This window comes from Ranitomeya imitator, chromosome 7 (assembly GCF_032444005.1).
Source record: "Ranitomeya imitator isolate aRanImi1 chromosome 7, aRanImi1.pri, whole genome shotgun sequence".
In the NCBI taxonomy this organism is placed as follows: domain Eukaryota; kingdom Metazoa; phylum Chordata; class Amphibia; order Anura; family Dendrobatidae; genus Ranitomeya; species Ranitomeya imitator.
The window spans coordinates 137,686,639-137,710,913 of record NC_091288.1 but is presented as its reverse complement, the minus strand read 5'-3'; the positions used below and the strand labels follow the sequence as shown (position 1 = coordinate 137,710,913).

The following is a 24,275-nucleotide window of genomic DNA, read 5'->3' as shown; positions in this document are numbered from 1 at the left end:
GGAGAAAGGAGCTGATGTATATGAGTCGTGATGATGGGGGGATTGGTCGGCGAAAGTGGATTACAAGGGAACATAGGAGGATAGGAATAAAGCACATGGATAGAAGGGAGAGCAGAGTGTGGGTTACCTGACTCCTGGCCTGACTAACTGCCATGGAATAACTGCTGTGTCACGACGCTTATCTTCGTGACGCTTTGCTTCTGGGACGCTTGCGTGCACCCCCACATGCGTGCACCCCTAAGGATGGTTCTAAATTTATATAATGCTCCATACAGTATAGTGAGCCACATATAATTCTCCATACAGTATATGATGGGCCCCATCTATTGCTCCATATATATTGGGCCTCATATAATGCTCCATACAGTATATTACCGGCCCCATACAGTATACTGAGTCCCATATATTGCTCCATATAGAATTTGCCCATATAATGCTCCAAAAATAATTGGACTCATAAGATGCTGCATGTATAATGGGCCCCATATAATGGTCCATATATAATAATTGGCCATATAAAATGCTCCATATATAATTAGTCCCATAAGATGCTTCATATATTATTGGCCCCATATACTGCTCCATATTGAATTGACCCCATATACTGCTCCATATTGAATTGGCCCCATATAATGCTCCCTGTAGAATTGGCAACATAAGATGCTCCCTGTATTATTGGCCCCATAAGATGCTCCATACAGAATTCGCCCCATATAATGCTCCATATATGGGCCCCTTCTGATGGTCTTCATATATTGCTCCAAATATAAAAAAAAAAAAAGTGAAATACTCACCTCTCGTTGCTTGGCACTGCTCTGCTCTGGACTCCTCAGCATCGGCGTCTTCCTGCTCTCTGTGCTGCCACTGCTCAGGCAGAGGGCGCGCACTGGTGACGTCATCGCGCCCTTTGACCTGAACGTGACAGTCAGAGGATGGAAGATGCTGCAGCGCTGGAACATGGAGAGGTAAGTATCGCAAGTGCCGGAGCAGGCAGTGGGTCCGCTTGTGGGGGCCAGCACTATAGCACGCTAGTGTCCCCGATGGCGTGTGGGCACCTGCCTGCTCAGGGCCCTGGCACTTGCCCAGGTGCTGATGCCGGCCCTGGGTGGGAGCGGCTATCTGGCAGGTGGGACACAACTCGCATTACTTAAAATTTTCCTAGTGACTTTTTTTTTTTTATAGCATTTTTCTAATGCATGTCTATGGGTGCGGAATTGCCGCGATTCCGCAAAAATAATCAACATGCTGCATTTTTCATGATGTGTTTCCGCCGTTGAAAAAAACACAGCATGGGCGCAACAATTGCGGAATGCATTAAAAAGTAATGGGATGCTGTTTGTAAGCGTTTTTTTTTTAAATGTTTCCGCCACTGAAAATCGCAGCAAAAACGCTTAAAAAACGCAAAGTGGGCACATAGCCTTAGTTAGGTCCCTATGTTGGGCTGCAGGGCCGGCGTCAGTACCCGGGCAAGTACCGGGGCACTGGCAAGACGGGGGGGGGGCCATTCACGGTACGGTACACTGAGGCTTCGGGGGCCCCTGCAGGCAGGGCCGACATTAGGGGCAGGCAGCTGCCTAAGGCCCCTGCTCTCCCAGGGGCCCTCAGCTATCGGCACATCACGCAGCCGCTATGGGGCCCCTGAGAGGCAGGGGGGCCTGCCGCTGCATTGAACTATACCGTCTGCTGGTACAGTTCAAAGCAGTGATGGAGGAGACAGGAGAGAATGTCAGCTAACGCTCCCTCTCCCATCATTCCCCGCTTTGCCTCTGACACTGCGGGTGCGCGATGACGTCATCGGGCACTCACTGTGTGACAGTGCAGCCGCTGAGACAGGAGTAGGGAGTAGCGCGGCGCGGGCACGAGAAGAGGTGAGGAGCGTGTGTGTGGGTTTTTTTTTTAATAACTATAAGGCCGGAGTCACACTAGACCGTAATACGGACGAGTGCAATGCGATAAAAAATCGCATAGCACTCGGTCCAATGTTAAGCTATGGGGCAGCTCCTATTATCCATTTTTTTTTTCTCGGCCGTATTCAGGATCCAAGTGAAATTGCAGCATGCTGCGTTTGTCAGCGTATCTCAGCTGAGAATCGCCAATGCAAGTCTAGGGGTGCGAGAAAAAAAACGGATTACACAGGGACCATCAGTGTGACTTGCGAGAAATACGCACCGGTGTTCTATAGAAAAGCCGGCAATTCAGTGCGGTGTACATTAAAATCACATTGACATGTTAGAATGGAACAGCTAAAATTAATGTCTACACATAGTATAGGTATACAGTTGTGGCCAAAAGTATTGACACCCCTGCAATTCTGTCAGATAATACTCAGTTTCTTCCTGAAAATGATTGCAATCACAAATTCTTTGGTATTGTTATCTTCATTTAATTTGTCTTAAATGAAAAAAAAAAAAACACAAAAGAGAATGAAGCAAAAAGCAAAACATTGATTATTTCACACCAAACTCCGAAAATGGGCCAGACAAAAGTATTGGCACCCTCAGCCTAATACTTGGTTGCACAACCTTTAGCCAATATAACTGCGACCAACCGCTTCCGGTAACATTCAATGAGTCTCTTACAATACTCTGCTGGAATTTTAAACCATTCTTCTTTGGCAAACTGCTCCAGGTCCCTGATATTTGAAGGGTGCTTTCTCCAAACTGCCATTTTTAGATCTCATTAGACAGGTGTACTATGGGATTCAGGTATGGACTCATTGCTGGCCGCCTTAGAAGTCTCCAGTGCTTTCTCTCAAACCATTTTCTAGTGCTTTTTGAGGTGTGTTTTGGGTCATTGTCCTGCTGGAAGACCCATGGCCTCTGAGGGAGACCCAGCTTTCTCACACTGGGCCCTACATTATGCTGCAAAATTTGTTGGTAGTCTTCAGACTTCATAATGCCATGCACACGGTCAAGCAGTCCAGTGCCAGAGGCAGCAAAGCAACCCCAAAACATCAGGGAACCTCCACCATGTTTGACTGTAGGGACCGTGTTCTTTTCTTTGAATGCGTCTTTTTTTCTCCTGTAAACTCTACAGTATTGGTAACAAAACCAGGCAACATAATATAAACACGAGGAGAATTAAAGGCACTAAATAGTGCAAGAAGACCCCTCACCGAACACAAGAACCAACTCCATAAAGCATGTGAGGAAAGGAGTACAACAGGAGCATATAGGTTATCAAAAAGAGTAACAATACTTTATTATATCACATATATTATTACAGAAGTGTAAGCATCATCATAAAAATAGTATCAGAAAATACAATAAACAAGGATGATAAAAACCATGAGTGGGTATCCCCCCGGTGCGCACTGACTATGGGGCCAATACACTCAGCTAATTGGCAAAGAAGTGCTACTATGAATTATATAGGATATATCCCATTAAATCACCAAAACCCAGTGGCATGGAGATAAAGTAAATTATATAGAGCAGTGCTTACCAGTGCAAGATCCCTAAGCCAGGCGCACCGGGTGCGATCCACAAACGCAACCCCGGTGCGCCTGGCTTAGGGATCTTGCACTGGTAAGCACTGCTCTATATAATTTACTTTATCTCCATGCCACTGGGTTTTGGTGATTTAATGGGATATATCCTATATAATTCATAGTAGCACTTCTTTGCCAATTAGCTGAGTGTATTGGCCCCATAGTCAGTGCGCACCGGGGGGATACCCACTCATGGTTTTTATCATCCTTGTTTATTGTATTTTCTGATACTATTTTTATGATGATGCTTACACTTCTGTAATAATATATGTGATATAATAAAGTATTGTTACTCTTTTTGATAACCTATATGCTCCTGTTGTACTCCTTTCCTCTCAAACTCTACAGTATGTTGATGCCTTTGCCCAAAGAGCTCTACTTTTGTCTCATCTGACCAGAGAACATTTTTCCAAAACGTTTTTGGCTTTTTCAGGTAAGTTTTGGCAAACTCCAGCCTGGCTTTTTTATGTCTCGGGGTAAGAAGTGGGGTCTTCCTGGGTCTCCTACCATACAGTCCCTTTTCATTCAGACGCCGACGGATAGTACGGGTTGACACTGTTGTACCCTCGGACTGCAGGGCAGCTTGAACTTGTTTGGATGTTAGTCGAGGTTCTTTATCCAACATCCGCACAATCTTGCGTTGAAATCTCTTGTCAATTTTTCATTTCCGTCCACATCTAGGGAGGTTAGCCACAGTGCCATGGGCTTTAAACTTCTTTATGACACTGCGCACGGTAGACACAGGAACATTCTGGTCTTTGGAGATGGACTTGTAGCCTTGAGATTGCTCATGCTTCCTCACAATTTGGTTTCTCAAGTCCTCAGACAGTTCTTTGGTCTTCTTTCTTTTCTCCATGCTCAATGTGGTACACACAAGGACACAGGACAGAGGTTGAGTCAACTTTAATCCATGTCAACTGGCTGCAAGTGTGATTTAGTTATTGCCAACACCTGTTGGGTGCCACAGGTAAATTACAGTTGCTGTTAATTACACAAATTAGAGAAGCATCACATGAATTTTTGAACAGTGCCAATACTTTTGTCCACCCCCTTTTTTATGTTTGGTGTGGAATTATATCCAATTTGGCTTTAGGACAATTCTTTTTGTTTTTTTTTCATTTAAGACAAATTAAATGAAGATAATACCAAACAATTTGTGTTTGCGATCATTTTCGGGAATAAACTGAGTATTATCTGACAGAATTGATTCTTTTGGACACAACTGTGTGTGTGTGTGTGTGTATGTATATATATATACAGGTCCTTCTCAAAAAATTAGCATATAGTGTTAAATTTCAATATTTACCATAATGTAATGATTACAATTAAACTTTCATATATTATAGATTCATTATCCACCAACTGAAATTTGTCAGGTCTTTTATTGTTTTAATACTGATGATTTTGGCATACAACTCCTGATAACCCAAAAAACCTGTCTCAATAAATTAGCATATCAAGAAAAGGTTCTCTAAACGACCTATTACCCTAATCTTCTGAATCAACTAATTAACTCTAAACACATGCAAAAGATACATGAGGCTTTTATAAACTCCCTGCCCGGCTCATTACTCAAAACCCCCATCATGGGTAAGACTAGCGACCTGACAGATGTCAAGAAGGCCATCATTGACACCCTCAAGCAAGAGGGTAAGACCCAGAAAGAAATTTCTCAACAAATAGGCTGTTCCCAGAGTGCTGTATCAAGGCACCTCAATGGTAAGTCTGTTGGAAGGAAACAATGTGGCAGAAAACGCTGTACAACGAGAAGAGGAGACCGGACCCCGAGGAAGATTGTGGAGAAGGACCGATTCCAGACTTTGGGGAACCTGAGGAAGCAGTGGACTGAGTCTGGTGTGGAAACATCCAGAGCCACCGTGCACAGGCGTGTGCAGGAAATGGGCTACAGGTGCCGCATTCCCCAGGTAAAGCCACTTTTGAGCTACAGAGAAGCAGCACTGGACTGTTGCTAAGTGGTCCCAAGTACTTTTTTCTGATGAAAGCAAATTTTGCATGTCATTCGGAAATCAAGGTGCCAGAGTCTGGAGGAAGACTGGGGAGAAGGAAATGCCAAAATGCCTGAAGTCCAGTGTCAAGTACCCACAGTCAGTGATGGTGTGGGGTGCCATGTCAGCTGCTGGTGTTGGTCCACTGTGTTTCATCAACGGCAGGGTCAATGCAGCTAGCTATCAGGAGATTTTGGAGCACTTCATGCTTCCATCGGCTGAAATGCTTTATGGAGATGAAGATTTCATTTTTCAGCACGACCTGGCACCTGCTCACCGTGCCAAAACCACTGGTAAATGGTTTACTGACCATGGTATTACTGTGCTCAATTGGCCTGCCAACTCTCCTGACCTGAACCCCATAGAGAATCTGTGGGATATTGTGAAGAGAAAGTTGAGAGACGCAAGACCCAACACTCTGGATGAGCTTAAGGCCGCTATTGAAGCATCCTGGGCCTCCATAACATCTCAGCAGTGTCACAGGCTGATTGCCTCCATGCCACGCCGCATTGAAGCAGTCATTTCTGCCAAAGGATTCCCGACCAAGTATTGAGTGCATAACTGAACATTATTATTTGTTGGTTTTTTTGTTTGTTATTAAAAAACACTTTTATTTGATTGGATGGGTGAAATATGCTAATTTATTGAGACAGGTTTTTTGGGTTATCAGGAGTTGTATGCCAAAATCATCAGTATTAAAACAATAAAAGACATGACAAATTTCAGTTGGTGCATAATGAATCTATAATATATGAAAGTTTAATTGTAATCATTACATTATGGTAAATAATGAAATTTAACACTATATGCTAATTTTTTGAGAAGGACCTGTATATATATATATATATATATATATATATATATATATATATATATATATATATATATATATATATATATATATATATATATATATATATATATATATATATATATACATACATACATACACAGTACAGACCAAAAGTTTGGACATACCTTCTCATTTAAAATGTTTTCTGTATTTTCATGACTATGAAAATTGTACATTCACACTGAAGGCATCAAAACTATGAATTAACACGCGGTCTGGAGTCTTGGGGACTCAGTCTTGCAGCATGGGTGCTGTGGGGCAACAGGCCGTCCGCCCTGCTGGTGCATGGCCGCTGTGGCGGTGGGCGCCGCACGGCTCCGCTTCGTTATGGCGATAGGACCCACTACGAGGTTTGCCGTGAAGGGGCAGTGGGCTTCATACAGTCTGATCAGAATGTTAAACTGAAAACCTCATATTCAGTTATATTAATTTTTGCCTGGCGGCTTTAGATCAACGTATGATTTTGGGATGTGCGGTTCATGCTCTTTTTTTTTTCCTTTTTTGTAAAGCATATATATATATATATATATATACTTACACAGTACAGACCAAAAGTTTGGACATACCTTCTCATTTAAAATATTTTCTGTATTTTCATGACTATGAAAATTGTACATTCACACTGAAGGCATCAAAACTATGAATTAACACGTGGAATTATACACTTAACAAAAAAGTGTGAAACAACTGAAATAATGTCTTATATTCTAGGTTCTTCAAAGTAGCCACCTTTTGCTTTGATGACTGCTTTGCACACTCTTGGCATTCTCTTGATGAGCTTCAAGAGGCAGTCACCGGAAATGGTTTTCAATTCACAGGTGTGCCCTGTCAGGTTTAATAAGTGGGATTTCTTGCCTTATTAATGGGGTTGGGACCATCAGTTGTGTTGAGCAGAAGTCTGGTGGATACACAGCTGATAGTCCTACTGAATAGACTGTTAGAATTTGTATTATGGCAAGAAAACAGCAGCTAAGTAAAGAAAAACGAGTGGCCATCATTACTTTAAGAAATGAAGGTCAGTCATTCCGAAAAATTGGGCAAACTTTGAAAGTGTCCCCAAGGGCAGTGGCAAAAACCATCAAGCACTACAAAGAAACTGGCTCACATGAGGACCACCCCAGGAAAGGAAGACCAAGAGTCATCTCTGCTTCTGAGGATAAGTTTATCCGAGTCCAGCCTCAGAAATCGCAGGTTAACAGCAGCTTAGATTAGAGACCAGGTCAATGCCACACAGAGTTCTAGTAGCAGACACATCTCTACAACAACTGTTAAGAGGAGACTTTGTGCAGCAAGCCTTCATGGTAAAATAGCTGCTAGGAAACCACTGCTAAGGACAAGCAACAATCAGAAGAGACTTGTTTGGGCTAAAGAACACAAGGAATGGACATTAGACCAGTGGAAATCTGTGCTTTGGTCTGATGAGTCCAAATTTGAGATCTTTGGTTCCAACCACGTGTCTTTGTGCGACCCAGAAAAGGTGAATGGATGGACTCTACATGCCTGGTTCCCATCGTGAAGCATGGAGGAGGAGGTGTGATGGTGTAGGTGTGCTTTGCTGGTGACACTGTTGGAGATTTATTCAAAATTGAAGGCATACTGAACCAGCATGGCTACCACAGCATCTTGCAGCGGCATGCTATTCTATCCGGTTTGCGTTTAGTTGGATCATCATTTATTTCTCTACAGGACAATGACCCCAAACACACCTCCAGGCTGTGTAAGGGCTATTTGATTAAGAAGGAGAGTGATGGGGTACTACGCCAGATGACCTGGGCTTCACAGTCACCAGAACTGAACCCAATCGAGATGGTTTTGGGTGAGATGGACCTCAGAGTGAAGGCAAAAGGGCCAACAAGTGCTAAGCATCTCTGGGAACTCCTTCAAGATTGTTAGAAAACCATTCCCTGTGACTACCTCTTGAAGCTCATCAAGAAAATGCCAAGAGTGTGCAAAGCAGTCATCAAAGCAAAAGGTGGCTTCTTTGAAGAATCTAGAATATAAGACATAATTTCAGCTGTTTCACACTTTTTTGTTCAGTATATAATTCCGCATGTGTTAATTCATAGTTTTGATGCCTTCAGTGTGAATGTACAATTGTCATAGTCATGAAAATACAGAAAAATCTTTAAATGAGATGGTGTGTCCAAACTTTTGGTCTGTACTGTGTATATATATATATATATATACACACACACACACACACACACACACACACACACACACACACACACACACACATACATATATATAATCAGTGAGACACATAAATACACATATAGTTATATGTCATACAGCGCTAGATAGCAGAAAAGCCGGTAATTCAATTGCCGGCTTTTGCCATCTCCTTCCCAAACCCTACAGGATATGAGACATGGTCTACATAAAGTAATCCATTTCATATCCTTTATTTTTTTACATGTTCCAAACTACTAATGTTAGAAGTGTGTGTGCTACATTTGGGGGCTCTAGCTGTTAAAATAAAGGGTTAAATCACGAAAAAAACTGGCATGGGCTCCTGTGCAATTTTCTCCCCCAGAGTGGAAAGCCAGTGACTGAGGGCAGATATTAATAGCCTAGAGAAAGACCATGGTTATTGTCAAACTCTGACAGCGGCACTTAACAAGCTCTTCTGGCCAACAGGCCGGAAATGCAAGCACCGCTGACACCCATCTCGTGATACGGGGCCAGTGATGCGTTGGCATAACAACCAGACGTCTCCTGAAGATCTCCATGATTGTTGATGCCAGATTGCTATGAGCGCCACCCTGTGGATGGCGCTCATAACAATGTATCAATTCTACTACATAGGAGCGATCTGATCATCTCTTCTATGTTGAGTTGTGCCAGCTTCTAGCCTCCAATAAAGACTTTTGAAGCATGGCAAAAGTAAAAAAAAGTTTTAAAAAATATGAAAAAAATAAAATTTAAAAATTCAAATCACCCCCCCTTTCATCCCATTCAAAATAAAACCATAAAAAAAAAACAACCCACACATATTTGGTATCGCCGAGTTCAGAATCGTACGATCTATCAATAAAAAAAAATTAACCAGATCGCTTAATGGCATTGCGAGAAAAAAAATGTAAAACGCCATAATTACATTTTTTTTTTGTTGCCTCAACATTGCATTAAAATGTATTAACAGGCAATGAAAAGAACGTATCTGTACCAAAATGGTAACATTAAAAATGTCGGATCGGCACTCAAAATAAGTCCTCACCCAACCCGAGATCCCGAAAAATGGAGGCGCTACGGGTCTCGGCAAAATTGTGCAACTTTTTTTTTAAAGCAAATTTTTTTTTTCTCCACTTAGATTAAAAATAACCTAGACATGTTGGGTGTCTCTGAACTCGTAATGACCCGGAGAATCATAATGGCAGGTCAGTTTTAGCATTTAGTGAACCTACACCGCACTTGGAATTTTTTCCCGTTTTCCAGTACAAGACATGGTAAAACCAATGGTGTCGTTCAAAAGTACAACTCACCCTGCAAAAAATAAGCCCTCACATGGCCATATTGATGGAAAAATAAAAAAGTTATGGCTCTGGGTAGGAGGGGAGCGAAAAATGAAAACGCAAAACTGAAAAAAGCTCCGGGGGTTAGGATCTCTCCACAGGTTTTCAATGGGATTTAGATCAAGACTCATTGCTGGCCACTTCAGATCTATCTAGCGCTTTGTTTTAATTAATTTTTGGGTGCTTCTTGAAGATGTAGGGGGTCAATATCCTACTGGATGTCCTATGACCTAGAACGCAAATCCAGATTTATCACACCTAGCACTATAGTGTGACCCAATATGTTTTGGTAATCTTTAGAGTTCATGATGCCTTGAGCACAGTCAAGGCGCAAAGTGCCAGAGGCACCAAAGCAACCCCAAATCATCCTTGAACCTCCACCATATTTGACTATAGGTACTGTGTTCTTTTCTTTGTAGACCTTATTCCATTTTTGCCAACCAGGATACCGAGTACATAATATCAGAGATCTGGGAAAGAAAGTTAAACAAGTATGTGTAGTAGTCACCCAGACTCTATATAATCGCTCCAAACGCTAAACATGAAATAGAAGGAGAAACAGGAGCATATAGTAATAATGTAAAAAATCTTTATTAATATAATAGGGTTAAAAAAGGGTATAGAACACACAATGAGCGTAATCATGTAGACCATGACAAAACATGAAAAAGGGGGAGAAGCACATCCCACAACCCACCACCCCCACGTAAAGTAATAAGGTGGTTGTAATCTGGCAATAAAGGAGAGCACCCCTGCAAAAAACGTGATACCATGAACTAGCATAAGTGGGGTCACAGGGCTGAATATGTCCCACCAAGCCGACAACAGCCAAAATACACTGGCCAAAAAGAAGCCCCCACCGCAGTGGCAGTGCCTGGCTAATGAGTGACTAAGCGTGTGCAGAGCCTAGCAGCATGTATATAATAGCACCCATAACGTTCCCTATCACACCAATAGAAACAAGTAAATCATATAGTAAAAGTAGTATGGTGTGAGAGGGGAAGCGGCGTGTTTACGCCGCGAAACGTGCGTCGGGGCGTCTTCACCGGTGAGGTCCCCTCATCCCTCTCCCCCCACGGGCATCAGGTGAGCTTTCCTTGCAGTTGCATGCCTGACATTGGGGCCGTTCTGGTCACTCACGGTCTTTGGCTGTGCGCTCTATATTGGGTGTCAGGGCAGCGGCGACTCCCTCTCCCTTGTTTCTATTGGTGTGATAGGGACCCCACTTATCCTAGTTCATGGTATCACGTTTTTTGCAGGGGTGCTCTCCTTTATTGCCAGATTACAACCACCTTATTACTTTACGTGGGGGTGGTGGGTTGTGGGATGTGCTTCTCCCCCTTTTTCATGTTTTGTCATGGTCTACATGATTACGCTCATTGTGTGTCCTATACCCTTTTTTAACCCTATTATATTAATAAAGATTTTTTACATTATTACTATATGCTCCTGTTTCTCCTTCTATTTCATCTTTCTTATTCCATTTTTGGTTAACAGTATATTAATGTGCTTTACCAAAAAGCTCTATCTTGGTGTCATCTATTTGCAAGACGCGTTAATTGAAGGATTTTGGGCCCCATATACTGCTCCATATTTAATTGGCCACATAAGATGCTTCATATTAAATTGGCCTCATATAATGCTCCCTATAGAATTGGCTTCATAAGATGCTCCCTATATTATTGGCTCCATAAAGATACTCCATATAGAATTAACCCCATATAATGCTCCATATATGGGCCCCTTCTGATGGTCCCCATATATTGCTCCAAATATTAAAAAAAAAAAAATTAAATACTCACCTCTCGTTGCTTGACGCTGCTCTGCTCTGGACCCCTCACCATCAGCATCTTCCTGCTCTCTGTGCTGCGACTGCTCAGTCAGAGGGCGCGCACTGGTGATGTCATCGCGCCCTCTGACCTGAACGTCACAGTCAGAGGATGGAAGATGCTGCAGTGCTAGAACCGGGAGAGGTAAGTATCGCAAGTGCCGGGGCCCGGAGCAGGCGGGGGGTCCACTCATGGGGGCCGACACTATAGCGCGCCAGTATCCCCAACGCCGAGTGGCCCCTGCCTGCTCAGGGCCCCGGCACTTGCCTGGGTGCGCCGGGTGCTGACGCCCGCCCTGATTATGGCTTACTCGCATACGTTTTGACAAACTGCAATGTAGCTTTTTTATGTCTGTGTCAGCAGTGCGGTCCTCCTGTGTCTCCGGCCATAGCTTTTAATTTTATTCAAATGTTGACAAATTGTGTGCTCTGACGCTGATGCACTCTGAGCTTGCAAAACAGCTTGAATTGCTTTGGAACTTGATTGGGGCTGTTTATCCCACCATCCTCAACACAACTGATGGTCCCAACCCCATTTATAAGGCAAGAAATCACACTTATTAAACCTGACAGGGCACACCTGTGAAGTGAAAGCCATTTCCGGTGACTACCTCTTGAAGCTCATCAAGAGAATGCCAAGAGTGTGCAAAGCAGTCATCAAAGCAAAAGGTGGCTACTTTGAAGAACCTAGACTATAAGACATAATTTAAATTGTTTCACACTTTTTTGCCAAGTATATAATTCCACATGTGTCAATTCATAGTTTTGATGCCTTCAGTGTGAATGTACAATTTCCATAGTCATAAAAATATAGAAAAATATTTTTAAATGAGAAGGCGTGTCCAAACCTTTGGTCTGTACTGTGTGTGTGTGTGTGTGTATATATATATATATATATATATATATATATATATATATATATATATATATATATATATATATATATATATCTCTATCCTCATAAAGGGACAGTGGTCAGAATTGTAAAAATTGGCCCGGTCATTAACATGCAAACAACCCTTGGGGCTTAAGGGGTTAAACAACAACCACGAGATGGATTTAATCAACCCAGGTATCATTTTAATCAGTATAATGTCGCCGACCTGACACTGTCTGTAGTTTACTGAGCACAATCCTGCTGACAGGTTCGTTTTACTGTGTATGTGGGCCTTTACTTCTGGCTATAATTTTTTTGACAAATGCTTTTTTTTATTTCATTATATTTTATTTTTATATGCCAACTGCTGCTCTATGTATTAAATCGAACATAGCAGAGAGTTTGTCAGTCTGAGTGTTAAACACATAGAAAGTGAGATTTATGAAGCTAAATTTGCCAAAATAAAAAAAAAATCTCCCCATGGAAAACCATTCTCATTATTGTAGAAGTTTATGTTGCATTAACAATCAATGAAATGATGTTGAAATGTTCAGATATTGAAATGTAAGCTGTTAATGCACACTGTAGATTGATACACGTTAACAAACTTTTTATTTTTGCAGCAAGCAGCAAGTAACGCTGAAAAATTTGATTACGTAAGTATCAAACTTTCTCTTCTACAGATGTTATTTTTCCCTTTTAAAACTTATAGTTGCATTTTCTATAGTACTAAACCAGTCTGCCCCACTGTCCCCACTATGGTTGTATGTAGAGCTATGTTATGTTTTCTAATCCAATTTACCTGGCAAATATACAAAAAGTGGCATAAAATATAAAAATTGCTACATTTAAAACAGAATTTTTTTTTTTTTTGGGGTGGGGGGGGTGCTGTGAAAAGAAAACAAAGCAACAAATATTATGCAGTTTCCTTATCAATATCAGATTAGTGAAGTCCAACACTTTTCACCTCTATTGATCAACTACCAGCTCCAACATTGAATGCACATAATATTCACATTATAAGAGCAGATCTGCAGTGCACAGGAGCATCTGAAGAACAGGATATCATGGTTGGGGTCATCAATCATTGATGTCACCAGAATAGACTTTGCTGATCTCGGCACTACTCTTAGGTGATACACTAGTGAGTTTTTTCAATGCCATCTTTAAATTTCCTAAATTTGTCATTTTGACACTCTTGATAGATTCCATGCAAACATATATTGCCCAGATTAATACGATTATGCTTTATAGGAACCTTGTAGCAAAGTCACTCACATTACCTTCCATCAACTTGTCCAAATTTGACCAGAAACATCTAAATAGAGATTTTATATTTTGTTGTATGTTATGTGAGTGTCCCTCAGTTCCTCCTACACTTCTAAGTATACTCAAAGGTTAAAGGGGTTTTCCACTACATCTTTACTGAAGCTCAATTGACCCAGGAGGGGTGTAAAAAAAAATAATAATAATAAATATATATATATATATATAATTGCCTAAGGGTTTTTCTGTCTGTCTGTCTGTCCTGGAAATCCCGCGTCTCTGGTCGAGGCCGCTAGGCCCCGACCAATCAGCGACGGGCACAGTATCGACGTAGAAACCCGCGTCTGATTGGTCGAGGCCGCCATGCCTCGACCAATCAGCGACGGGCACAGCGACGATGATGTCATAAAGGACGTAGACATCCCGCGTCTGATTGGTCGAGGCCGCCAGGCCTCGACCAATCAGCAACGGGCACAGTATCGACGTAGATGTCATAATGGTTGCCATGGCGACCATGATGTCATAAAGGTTGCCTCGACCAATCAGCGAAGGGCACAGTCTGCCGCAAATTCTGGAATCATCATTGTCCATATACTACGGGGACATGCATATTCTAGAATACCCGATGCGTTAGAATCGGACCACAATCTAGTAATCTATATATATAATTGTCTAAGGGTTTTTCTGTCTGTCCTGGAAATCCCACGTCTCTGATTGGTCGAGGCCGCCAGGCCTCGAGCAATCAGCGACGGGCACAGCATGGCGACGATGTCATAAAGGTTGCCTCGACCAATCAGCGACGGGCACAGTCTGCCGCGAATTCGCCTCGACCAATCAGCGACGGGCACAGTATCGACGTAGATGTCATAATGGTTGCCATGGCGACGATGATGTTATAAAGGTTGCCTCGACCAATCAGTGACAGGCACAGTCTGCCGCGAATTCTGGAATCATCATTGTCCATATACTACAGGGACATGCATATTCTAGAACTAGATTGTGGCCCGATTCTAACGCATCGGGTATTCTAGAATATACATGTCCCCGTAGTATATGGACAATGATGATTCCAGAATTCGCGGCAGACTGTGCCCGTCGCTGATTGGTCGAGGCAACCTTTATGAAATCATCGTTGCCATGGCAACCATTATGACATCTACGTCGATACTGTGCCCGTCGCTGAATCAGAAACGTGGGATTTCTACATCCTTTATGACATCATCGTCGCTGTGCCCGTCGCTGATTGGTCGAGGCCTGGCGGCCTCGACCAATCAGAGACGCGGGATTTCCAGGACAGACACAGACAGACAGAAAAACCCTTAGGCAATTATATATATAGATACCCGATGCGTTAGAATCGGGCCACAGCGACGGGCACAGCATCGACGTAGAAATCCCGCGTCTGATTGGTCGAGGCCGCCAGGCCTCGACCAATCAGCGACCGGCACAGCGACGATGATGTCATAAAGAACGTAGACATCCCGCGTCTCTGATTGGTCGAGGCCGCCAGGCCTCGACCAATCGGCAACGGGCACAGCGACGATGATGTCATAAAGGACGTAGACATCTCACGTTTCTGATTCAGCGACGGGCACAGTATCGACGTAGATGTCATAATGGTTGCCATGGCGACGATGATGTCATAAAGGTTGCCTCGACCAATCAGCGACGGGCACAGTCTGCCGCGAATTCTGGAATCATCATTGTCCATATACTACGGGGACATGCATATCCTAGAATACCCGATGCGTTAGAATCGGGCCACAATCTAGTCTATATATATATATATAATTGCCTAAGGGTTTTTCCGTCTGTCTGTCTTTCCTGGAAATCCCGCGTCTCTGATTGGTCGAGGCCGCTAGGCCTCGACCAATCAACGACGGGCACAGCATCGACGTAGAAATCCCGCGTCTCTGATTGGTCGAGGCTACCAGGCCTCGACCAATCAGCGACGTGCACAGCGACGATGATGTCATAAAGGACGTAGGCATCCCGCGTCTGATTGGTCGAGGCTGCCAGGCCCTGACCAATCAGCGACGGGCACAGCGACGATGATGTCATAAAGGATGTAGAAATCCCACGTTTCTGATTCAGCGACGGGCACAGTATCGACGTAGATGTCATAATGGTTGCCATGGCAACAATGATGTCATAAAGGTTGCCTCGACCAATCAGCGACGGGCACAGTCTGCCGCGAATTCTGGAATCATCATTGTCCATATACTACGGGGACATGCATATTCTAGAATACCCAATGCGTTAGAATCGGGCCACAATCTAGTGTGTGTATATGTATATATATATATATATATATATATATATATATATATATATATATATATATATATATATATATATATATATATATATATATATACATACACACACACACACACACACACACACACACACACACACACACACACACACATATTAAACACAACCACGTAGTATACAGCACAGAGCCATGAAGTATATTGGCCAGCGACGTAGTATACAGCACAGAGCCACGTAGTATATTGCCCAGCCACGTAGTATATTGCACAGCGACGTCGTATACAGCACAGACACGTAGTATATTGCCCAGTCACATAGTATACAGCACAGACACGTAGTATACTGCCCAGTCACATAGTATATTGCCCAGCCACGTAGTATACAGCACAGACACGTAGTATATTGCCCAGTCATGTATGTAACAGGTTGAAAAATAAAAAAGAAACATATACTCACCATCCGAAGAGCCCGTTGTAGTTCCGGCGCTTGTGTGCGGTGCACTCGGCAGCTTCCGGTCCCAGGATTGGTATGAGCGCAGGACCTGTGATGACGTCGCGGTCACATGACCGTGACGTCATGGAAGGTGCTTCTCCCATAGCATCTTTGGAAGCGGAACCTGCCACTTGCAGTGCCGATGACCGGACGCGACGGCTAAGGGTGAGAATAACGTTTTTTATTATTATTTTTAACATTAGATCGTTTTACTATTGATGCTGCATATGCAGCATCAATAGTAAAAAGTTGGTCACACAGGGTTAATAGCTGCGTAACGGGAGTGTGTTATTGTCCAGAAATGAATAATGACATAAACTCCAACTCTGATTAATTTACTTTTCTATAGAGCTGAAACATGGCATGGATAGCATCATCCTTCTGACCAATATTAAGTTAAAGGCGTTAGCATTACCTTTCGGTAACATAGTAACATAGTAACATAGTTAGTAAGGCCGAAAAAAGACATTTGTCCATCCAGTTCAGCCTATATTCCATCATAATAAATACCCAGATCTACGTCCTTCTACAGAACCTAATAATTGTATGATACAATATTGTTCTGCTCCAGGAAGACATCCAGGCCTCTCTTGAACCCCTCGACTGAGTTCGCCATCACCACCTCCTCAGGCAAGCAATTCCAGATTCTCACTGCCCTAACAGTAAAGAATCCTCTTCTATGTTGGTGGAAAAACCTTCTCTCCTCCAGACGCAAAGAATGCCCCCTTGTGCCCGTCACCTTCCTTGGTATAAACAGATCCTCAGCGAGATATTTGTATTGTCCCCTTATATACTTATACATGGTTATTAGATCGCCCCTCAGTCGTCTTTTTTCTAGACTAAATAATCCTAATTTCGCTAATCTATCTGGGTATTGTAGTTCTCCCATCCCCTTTATTAATTTTGTTGCCCTCCTTTGTACTCTCTAGTTCCATTATATCCTTCCTGAGCACCGGTGCCCAAAACTGGACACAGTACTCCATGTGCGGTCTAACTAGGGATTTGTACAGAGGCAGTATAATGCTCTCATCATGTGTATCCAGACCTCTTTTAATGCACCCCATGATCCTGTTTGCCTTGGCAGCTGCTGCCTGGCACATTTGAGGTTTCATGCAAGTGAAAATCCCATTTTTAAGATAGGAAGTTTCTTGATGTGGGTGAATGCATTATGTTCGCCCCTTTGCTACGACGCTGAAAATGTATCTTCCATAATTCAGATTGATGCAATCCCCAATATTCATCACTGACCACTGGCTTCAAAAAGTCTTAGAAGAGTTCTTAGAACAGAGGAAGCTCTTGCCTCAGAAGCATACTTTTATTCTTCTGAATATACAAATCCTAGGCTTAGTGTCCAGTTCCCAGAGCAGATCTTGTTTTGCAATTATTTAGTCACTAAAGGAGTTCCTACTTCAATGGAGGATGAAGTATTAGCTCTTTCACACTTCCCCAGTTAAAATTAGTTTCTCACTTCCCCAGTTATAATTTAATCTCATGTGTTCAATCTGAAGGTGATATGTCTCCTCTCTGGAGATACCTTTATAGATTCTAATTCTACGACAATGACCTCCACTTAGGATACATCAGAGCTTGTCAAGCAGTGGGGTACTAGCTAGTTGTTGGCGAGACACAGCAAAGAAGGCAATTTTCATAGCGGTGTTAATATTCTACAAAGGCCTTTCTATAGATGCAGTAATAGTTTACAATAAGTTTGGAATGAATCAACTGAGTTGCTAAGGTAATCTTTTATTGGGTTCCAGTGACAAAAGAAGGAAACATTAGAGATATTTTCAATTTCAGTATGGATTTTAACTACAAATTGAAAGGCTCAGACATCATCTCCGTCTGGTGAGACCTGGGTCTTGATCAGTCTGATGAGGTTCCAAGAGAAAAAGTTTGAGAAGCACACTCGATGTAGTAAAGATCTGATGTAGCAGAGTTGGAACAGCAGAGATGATGACATGAAGACCAGAAGAAGAGCCGTGGCAACTGGGGCAACTTAATGGAGAGATATAGAGATGTGACTAAACACAAGAAATGAGTGATGAAGCTCTCAGCCCTGGATCCTGTATAGGTTAGTCCAAAGTGTGTAACAGAGAATAGAAAGGGTATTTGGCATGGAACTTTATGAACAAATCTGAAGCATTAATGTCCTTTTAACATACCCAATTGTTCCCTTGATTGTATCCATTAGAGTAAATCAAGTAGAACAGCTTCTCAAAGACTTCTTGCCATCTACGATTTGATTAATGTCACGGCGGTAACTGTCACAGTTTCACTGCGCCATGCTACTCGCTGCATTCACTGCTCTGCTTTTCCTGATGTCAGGCTGATTCGCGCTGACTCCTTATGCAGCACTTTGAACTCTGGTGCATATCCCTGATGTCTCCTCATGGCTAGGGGAGGATGCCGCCAGATCCTGCAGGAATTTAACTTTGCTGTGTCCTGCATAGTTTGGATTACACAGGTAATCGCCAACCAGCAAATGCTATATCAGGCAGCGCTGCATGCCTGAGCTTAGGTTATAGTGTATTTTGTCTCCATCTTCCTGCCAAGGTGTACCTCTGTTTAATCCCTTCTGTGTTCGACCCGGCTTGTCTATTCATCTGCTCTGATCTCTCCCCTTTTGACCCCTGCTTTGTGTACCCATGCAACCTATCCCGACTCTGGACCATCTGGCTGTGTTTCTCTCTCTCTCACCCTCTACCTTGCATACCTGCTCTTTCTCATGGGTCAGCTGCTGCAGATCTGGACGCTGCGCTGAAGTGGCACCTGGTAGCTATTCTGCAACTCGAGCTTATCTTCACAATCAAAGGTGCTAGTGAAGACAAGGTAGCCACTCATGCCCTTTTAGGTTAAGCCCGATCAGTGGGTCCACACCCACATGCAATGCAGTAAGCTTAGGCAATGGACTGTGCTGACATTATGGGATCTAGAGACCTCAAGTCTCTTGTGCAAGTCCAGTATGAGGAGGCTCATTCGCTACGTGAGTGTAAAGACCACCTGATGTACGCACTTAATGTGATGGCCACTCAGCTGCAGGATTTGTCAACCTCTGTATCCACCCTATCCTGTGCCTCAATCATAACAGTCCCTCATTCCTCAGTATTGTCATCTTCTCCTGGGAAGCCACCTGGTCTTCCAGTGTTTGGTAGAGCAGCTAAGCTTTAGCTTTCACTTCTGTCCCGCTTTGAGAAAGCTGCCACTTAATAAACCAGTGCCAGATCCACTTCACTCTCCACGTTTATCTTTTTCCTTCAGACCAGACCAATATTGTCTTCTTGGTTTCTCTGCTATCTGGACGAGCCCTGGTTTGAACAAATCCCATTTGAGAGCACGATGATCCCAAGACTTGTGACTCTGGAAGTTTCTTAAAGATGTTGCAGGCAGTTTGAGGAAACTGGTCGAACCTCATCTTCCACCTTGTCTCTGCTGACTCTACTGTTGCTCATTATGGTTTATTCTTCCGCACCCTGGTGGCGGAGCTGGCCTGGAACGAAGAGGCCCCAGTGCTGCCCTTCTGGCAGGGTCTGTCCAGTTGAATTAAGGATAAGTTGGTAGACACCTTGCTACTAAGATTAATCTCCATTTCCATTAGCAAACTCGGGAACAGGCTCAAGTGTCTTCTCTTTTCTGGAACCTCCCAGGATGTTTCCAGCCTTTCAGTACCCCTTGCTTCCGCAAGCTCCACCTCCTGCTGTAGCCCCAATGCAGGAAGAGCAAGCAAAGCTTTCTGTACAAGAGCAACAGCGAAGGTACAGTGGGTACGGAAAGCATTCAGACCCCTTTACATTTTTCACTCTTTGTTTCATTGCAGCCATTTGGTAAATTAAAAAAAACAAAAAACATTTTTCTCATTAATATACACTCTGCACCCCAACTTGACTTAAAAAAACAAATGTAGACATTTTTGCAAATTTATTAAAAAAGGAAAACTGAAATATTACATGGTCATAAGTATTTAGACCCTTTGCTCAGATACTCCATATTTAAGTCACATGCTGCCCATTTCCTTGTGATGGCTCTACTCCTTCATTGGAGGCCATTTGTGTTTAAACTGATAGGACTTGATTTGGAAAAGCACACACCTGTCTGTATAAGACCTCACAGCTTGCAGTGCATGTCACACCAAATGAGAATCATGAGGTCAAAGGAACTGACCAAGGAGCTCAGAGACAGAATTGTGGCAAGGCACAGATCTGGCCAATTTTACAAAATAATTTCTGCAGTACTCGAGGTTCCTAAGAGCACAGTGGCCATCATAATTCTTAAATGGAAGACGTTTGGGACCACCAGAAGTCTTCCTAGACCTGGCAGTCTAGCCAAACTGAGCAATCATGCGAGAAGAGCCTTGGTGAGAGAGGTAAAGAAAAACCCCAAGGTCACTGTGGCTGAGCTCCAGAGATGCATTAGAGAGATGGGAGAAAGTTCCACAAAGTCAACTATCACTGCAGCCCTCCACCAGAGTGGCCTGACAGAAGCCTCTCCTCAGTGAAAGACATATGAAAACCCGCATAGAGTTTTCTTAAAAACACATGAAGGACTCCCAGACTATGAGAAACAAGATTGATTGGTCTGATGAGACAAAGATAGACCTTTTTGGTGATAATTCTAAGCGGTATGTGTGGAGAAAACCAGGCACTGCTCATCACATGCCCAATACAATCCCAACAGTAAAACGTGGTGGCAGCATCATGCTATAGGGGTGCTTTTCAGCTGCAGGGACAGGACAACTGGTTGTCATTGAAGGAAACATGAATGCGGCCAAGTACAAAGATCCTCGATGAAAACCTCTTCCAGAGTGCTCTGGACCTTAGACTTGGCTGAAGGTTCACCTTCCAACAAGGCAATGACCCTAAGCACACAGCTAAATTAACAATGGAGTGGCTAAAGAACAACTGTGTGACGATTCTTAACTGGTCCAGCTAGAGCCCTGAACTAAACCCAATTGAGCATCTCTAGGGAGACCTAAAAATGGCTGTCCACCAATGTTCAGAATTCAACCTGACGGAAATGGAGAGGATCTGCAGGGAAGAATGGCAGGGGATCCCCAAATCTAGGTGTGAAAAACTTGTGGTGTCATTCTTAAGAAGACTCATGTCTGTACTAGCTCAAAGGGTGCTTCTACTCAATACTGAGCAAAGGGTCTGAATACTTCTACCCATGTGATGTTTCAGTTTTTCTTTTCTAATAAATTTGCAAATATTTCTACATTTGTGTTTTTCAGTCAAGATGGGGGTACAGAGTGTACATTAATGAGAAAAAAATGAACTTTTTTGAATTTACCAAATGGATGCAATGAAACAGAGTGAAAATTTTAAAGGGGTCTGAATGCTTTCTGTACACACTGTATCATGACAATGTGTGTGTATATACTGTGATAGCAACAGATACTTTTTGTCAGTGCCCAGTTAACCCTGAAGAACAAAGTGATGTCACAATACCTGGCATGCAGGAGACCAGTGATGTCACTTGCGGGGGCGGAACTGGTTTCTTGCAGGCTGAGTATTGTGACACCGCTCCGTTGCTGGCTAGTTACTACTGATCTGAGCCAACAACAAAATTTGAGCTGTGATTGTGCACATCTCAGTGCTCAGGACACAGGAACACAGCAGGGACTATCCTAGCCCATGAAGCGAGAGCCACTGATTATGCTTTGTTTCATGGTCTGCATAAATGACTGCAAACTCTGCTCCCTAATGACATGTTGTTTGAGTATCCCAGCATGCACTGGGATAATCAAACAAAGTGTCATCATTCAGGAAGTAGGGAATAAAATATAATAGCAGTTAGTGTGTACAGATATGAAAAACTGACCGTCACTTCAAAACAGAAACCATGCGAAGAGCAGCCACCTCCATACATAACTAACATTGAAAGTTGCACTCTGTAACGCTGTAGCATGTAAACATGAAATATATGAAATTGGAAATGCATTTCTGCTCTAGAAAATAGGTAAAAACGAAGACACTGTGAAGACACTGGGGTCAGCGGATGCATAGTCCGCTAGCCGAAACAGCATGGACCACGGATCATCCCACCGAACACCTGCTCTCCTTTTACCTTGGTCAGAATACTACTCTAGATAACACCGGGTGAGGGTAAAAGTGTAGCAATACTTTATTGAACCACAAAACAGGCAAATAACAAGTAGAACAGCTCCAGCAAAATACCCAAGATGGTGCAAATTTACTAAATTTCACCCTTCTCCTGAATCGTCAGAATAAAAGAAGCTGTGATCTCAGGGCTTCCAGGGACAGCTACACCACCTGTAGAATACACACAGAGGAGGTAATGACAAGCTAAGGAAGCTGACAGTACATTGAGCTACAAGGCCAGTTAACCGGAGGGTCACAACCCGGCTTCTCCGAACTTTTTTATGGAGCCAGGTGACCGCTGGGTCTCATTCCTGGCTTTCCAAAAAGCATATACATGGGGCTCAGGTGACCGGTGGGTCTAAATCCTGACTACCCAAAACATATCCATGGCCCATTAATGGTCAGTGGAGCAGATCTGTATTCTTTCAGCTGGGGCCGTGATCCCCTAAACTGGCATCCTGTAAAATATCAAATCTGTGTCCATCGTGATGGAGCCATGTTATCTTGTAAAGAGGGTCTGGGTCTTTGGATCTCTGGATCTCGTAGCTGTCTGGATAACTGGATGTATATACAGTGCCTTGCAAAAGTATTCAACTCCTTGGAACTTTTCAACCTTTTCCCACATATCATGCTTCAAACATAAAGATACCAAATGTAAATTTTTGGTGAAGAATCAACAAGTGGAACACAATTGTGAAGTTGAACGAAATGTATTGGTTATTTTACATTTTTGTGGAAATTCAAAAATTGAAAAGTGGGGCATGCAATATTATTCGGCCCCTTTACTTTCAGTGCAGCAGACTCACTCCAGAAGTTCATTGTGGATCTCTGAATGATCCAATGTTGTCCTAAATGCCTAATGAAGATAAATATAATCCACCTGTGTATAATCAAGTCTCCGTATAAATGCACCTGCTCTGTGATAATCTCAGGGTTCTGTTTAAAGCACAGAGAGCATCATGAAGACCAAAGTAACACAACAGGCAGGCCCGTGATACTGTTGTGGAGAAGTTTAAAGCCGGATTTGCATACAAAATGATTTCCAAAACTTTAAACATCACAAGGAGCACTGTGCAAGCAATCATATTAAAATGGAAGGAGTATCATACCACTGAAAATCTACCAAGACCCAGCCGTCCCTCTAACCTTTCATCTCAAACAAGGAGAAGACTGATCAGAGATGCAGCCAAGAGGCCCATGATCACTCTGGATGAACTGCAGAGATCTACAGCTGAGGTGAGACAGTCTGTCCATAGGACAACAATCATTCGTACACTGCACAAATCTGGCCTTTATGGAAGAGTGGCAAGAAGAAAGGCATTTCTCAAAGATATCCATAAGTGTTGTTTAAAGTTTGCAACAAGCCACCTGGGAGACACACCAAACATGGGGAAGAATGTGCTCTGGTCAGATGAAACCAAAATCAAACTTTTTGTCAACAATATCAAACGATATGTTTGGCGTAAAGGCAACACAGCTCATCACCCTAAAGACATCATCCCCACTGTCAAACATGGTGGTGGCAGTATCATGGTTTAAGCCTGCTTTTCTTCAGCAGGGATGGGGAAGATGGTTA

General features: G+C 42.9%; 1 protein-coding gene across 2 annotated transcripts in view; it reads left to right on the top strand.

Moving 5' to 3' along the window:
- Nucleotides 1-24,275, top strand: part of GLS (glutaminase) — a 618,398-nt gene that overhangs the window by 245,724 nt on the left and 348,399 nt on the right. For both annotated transcript variants that reach the window (XM_069733841.1, XM_069733840.1), the window contains exon 8: nt 13,193-13,225. In XM_069733841.1, the coding sequence (XP_069589942.1) occupies nt 13,193-13,225 (33 nt within the window). The remainder of the gene's footprint in view (nt 1-13,192; nt 13,226-24,275) is intronic.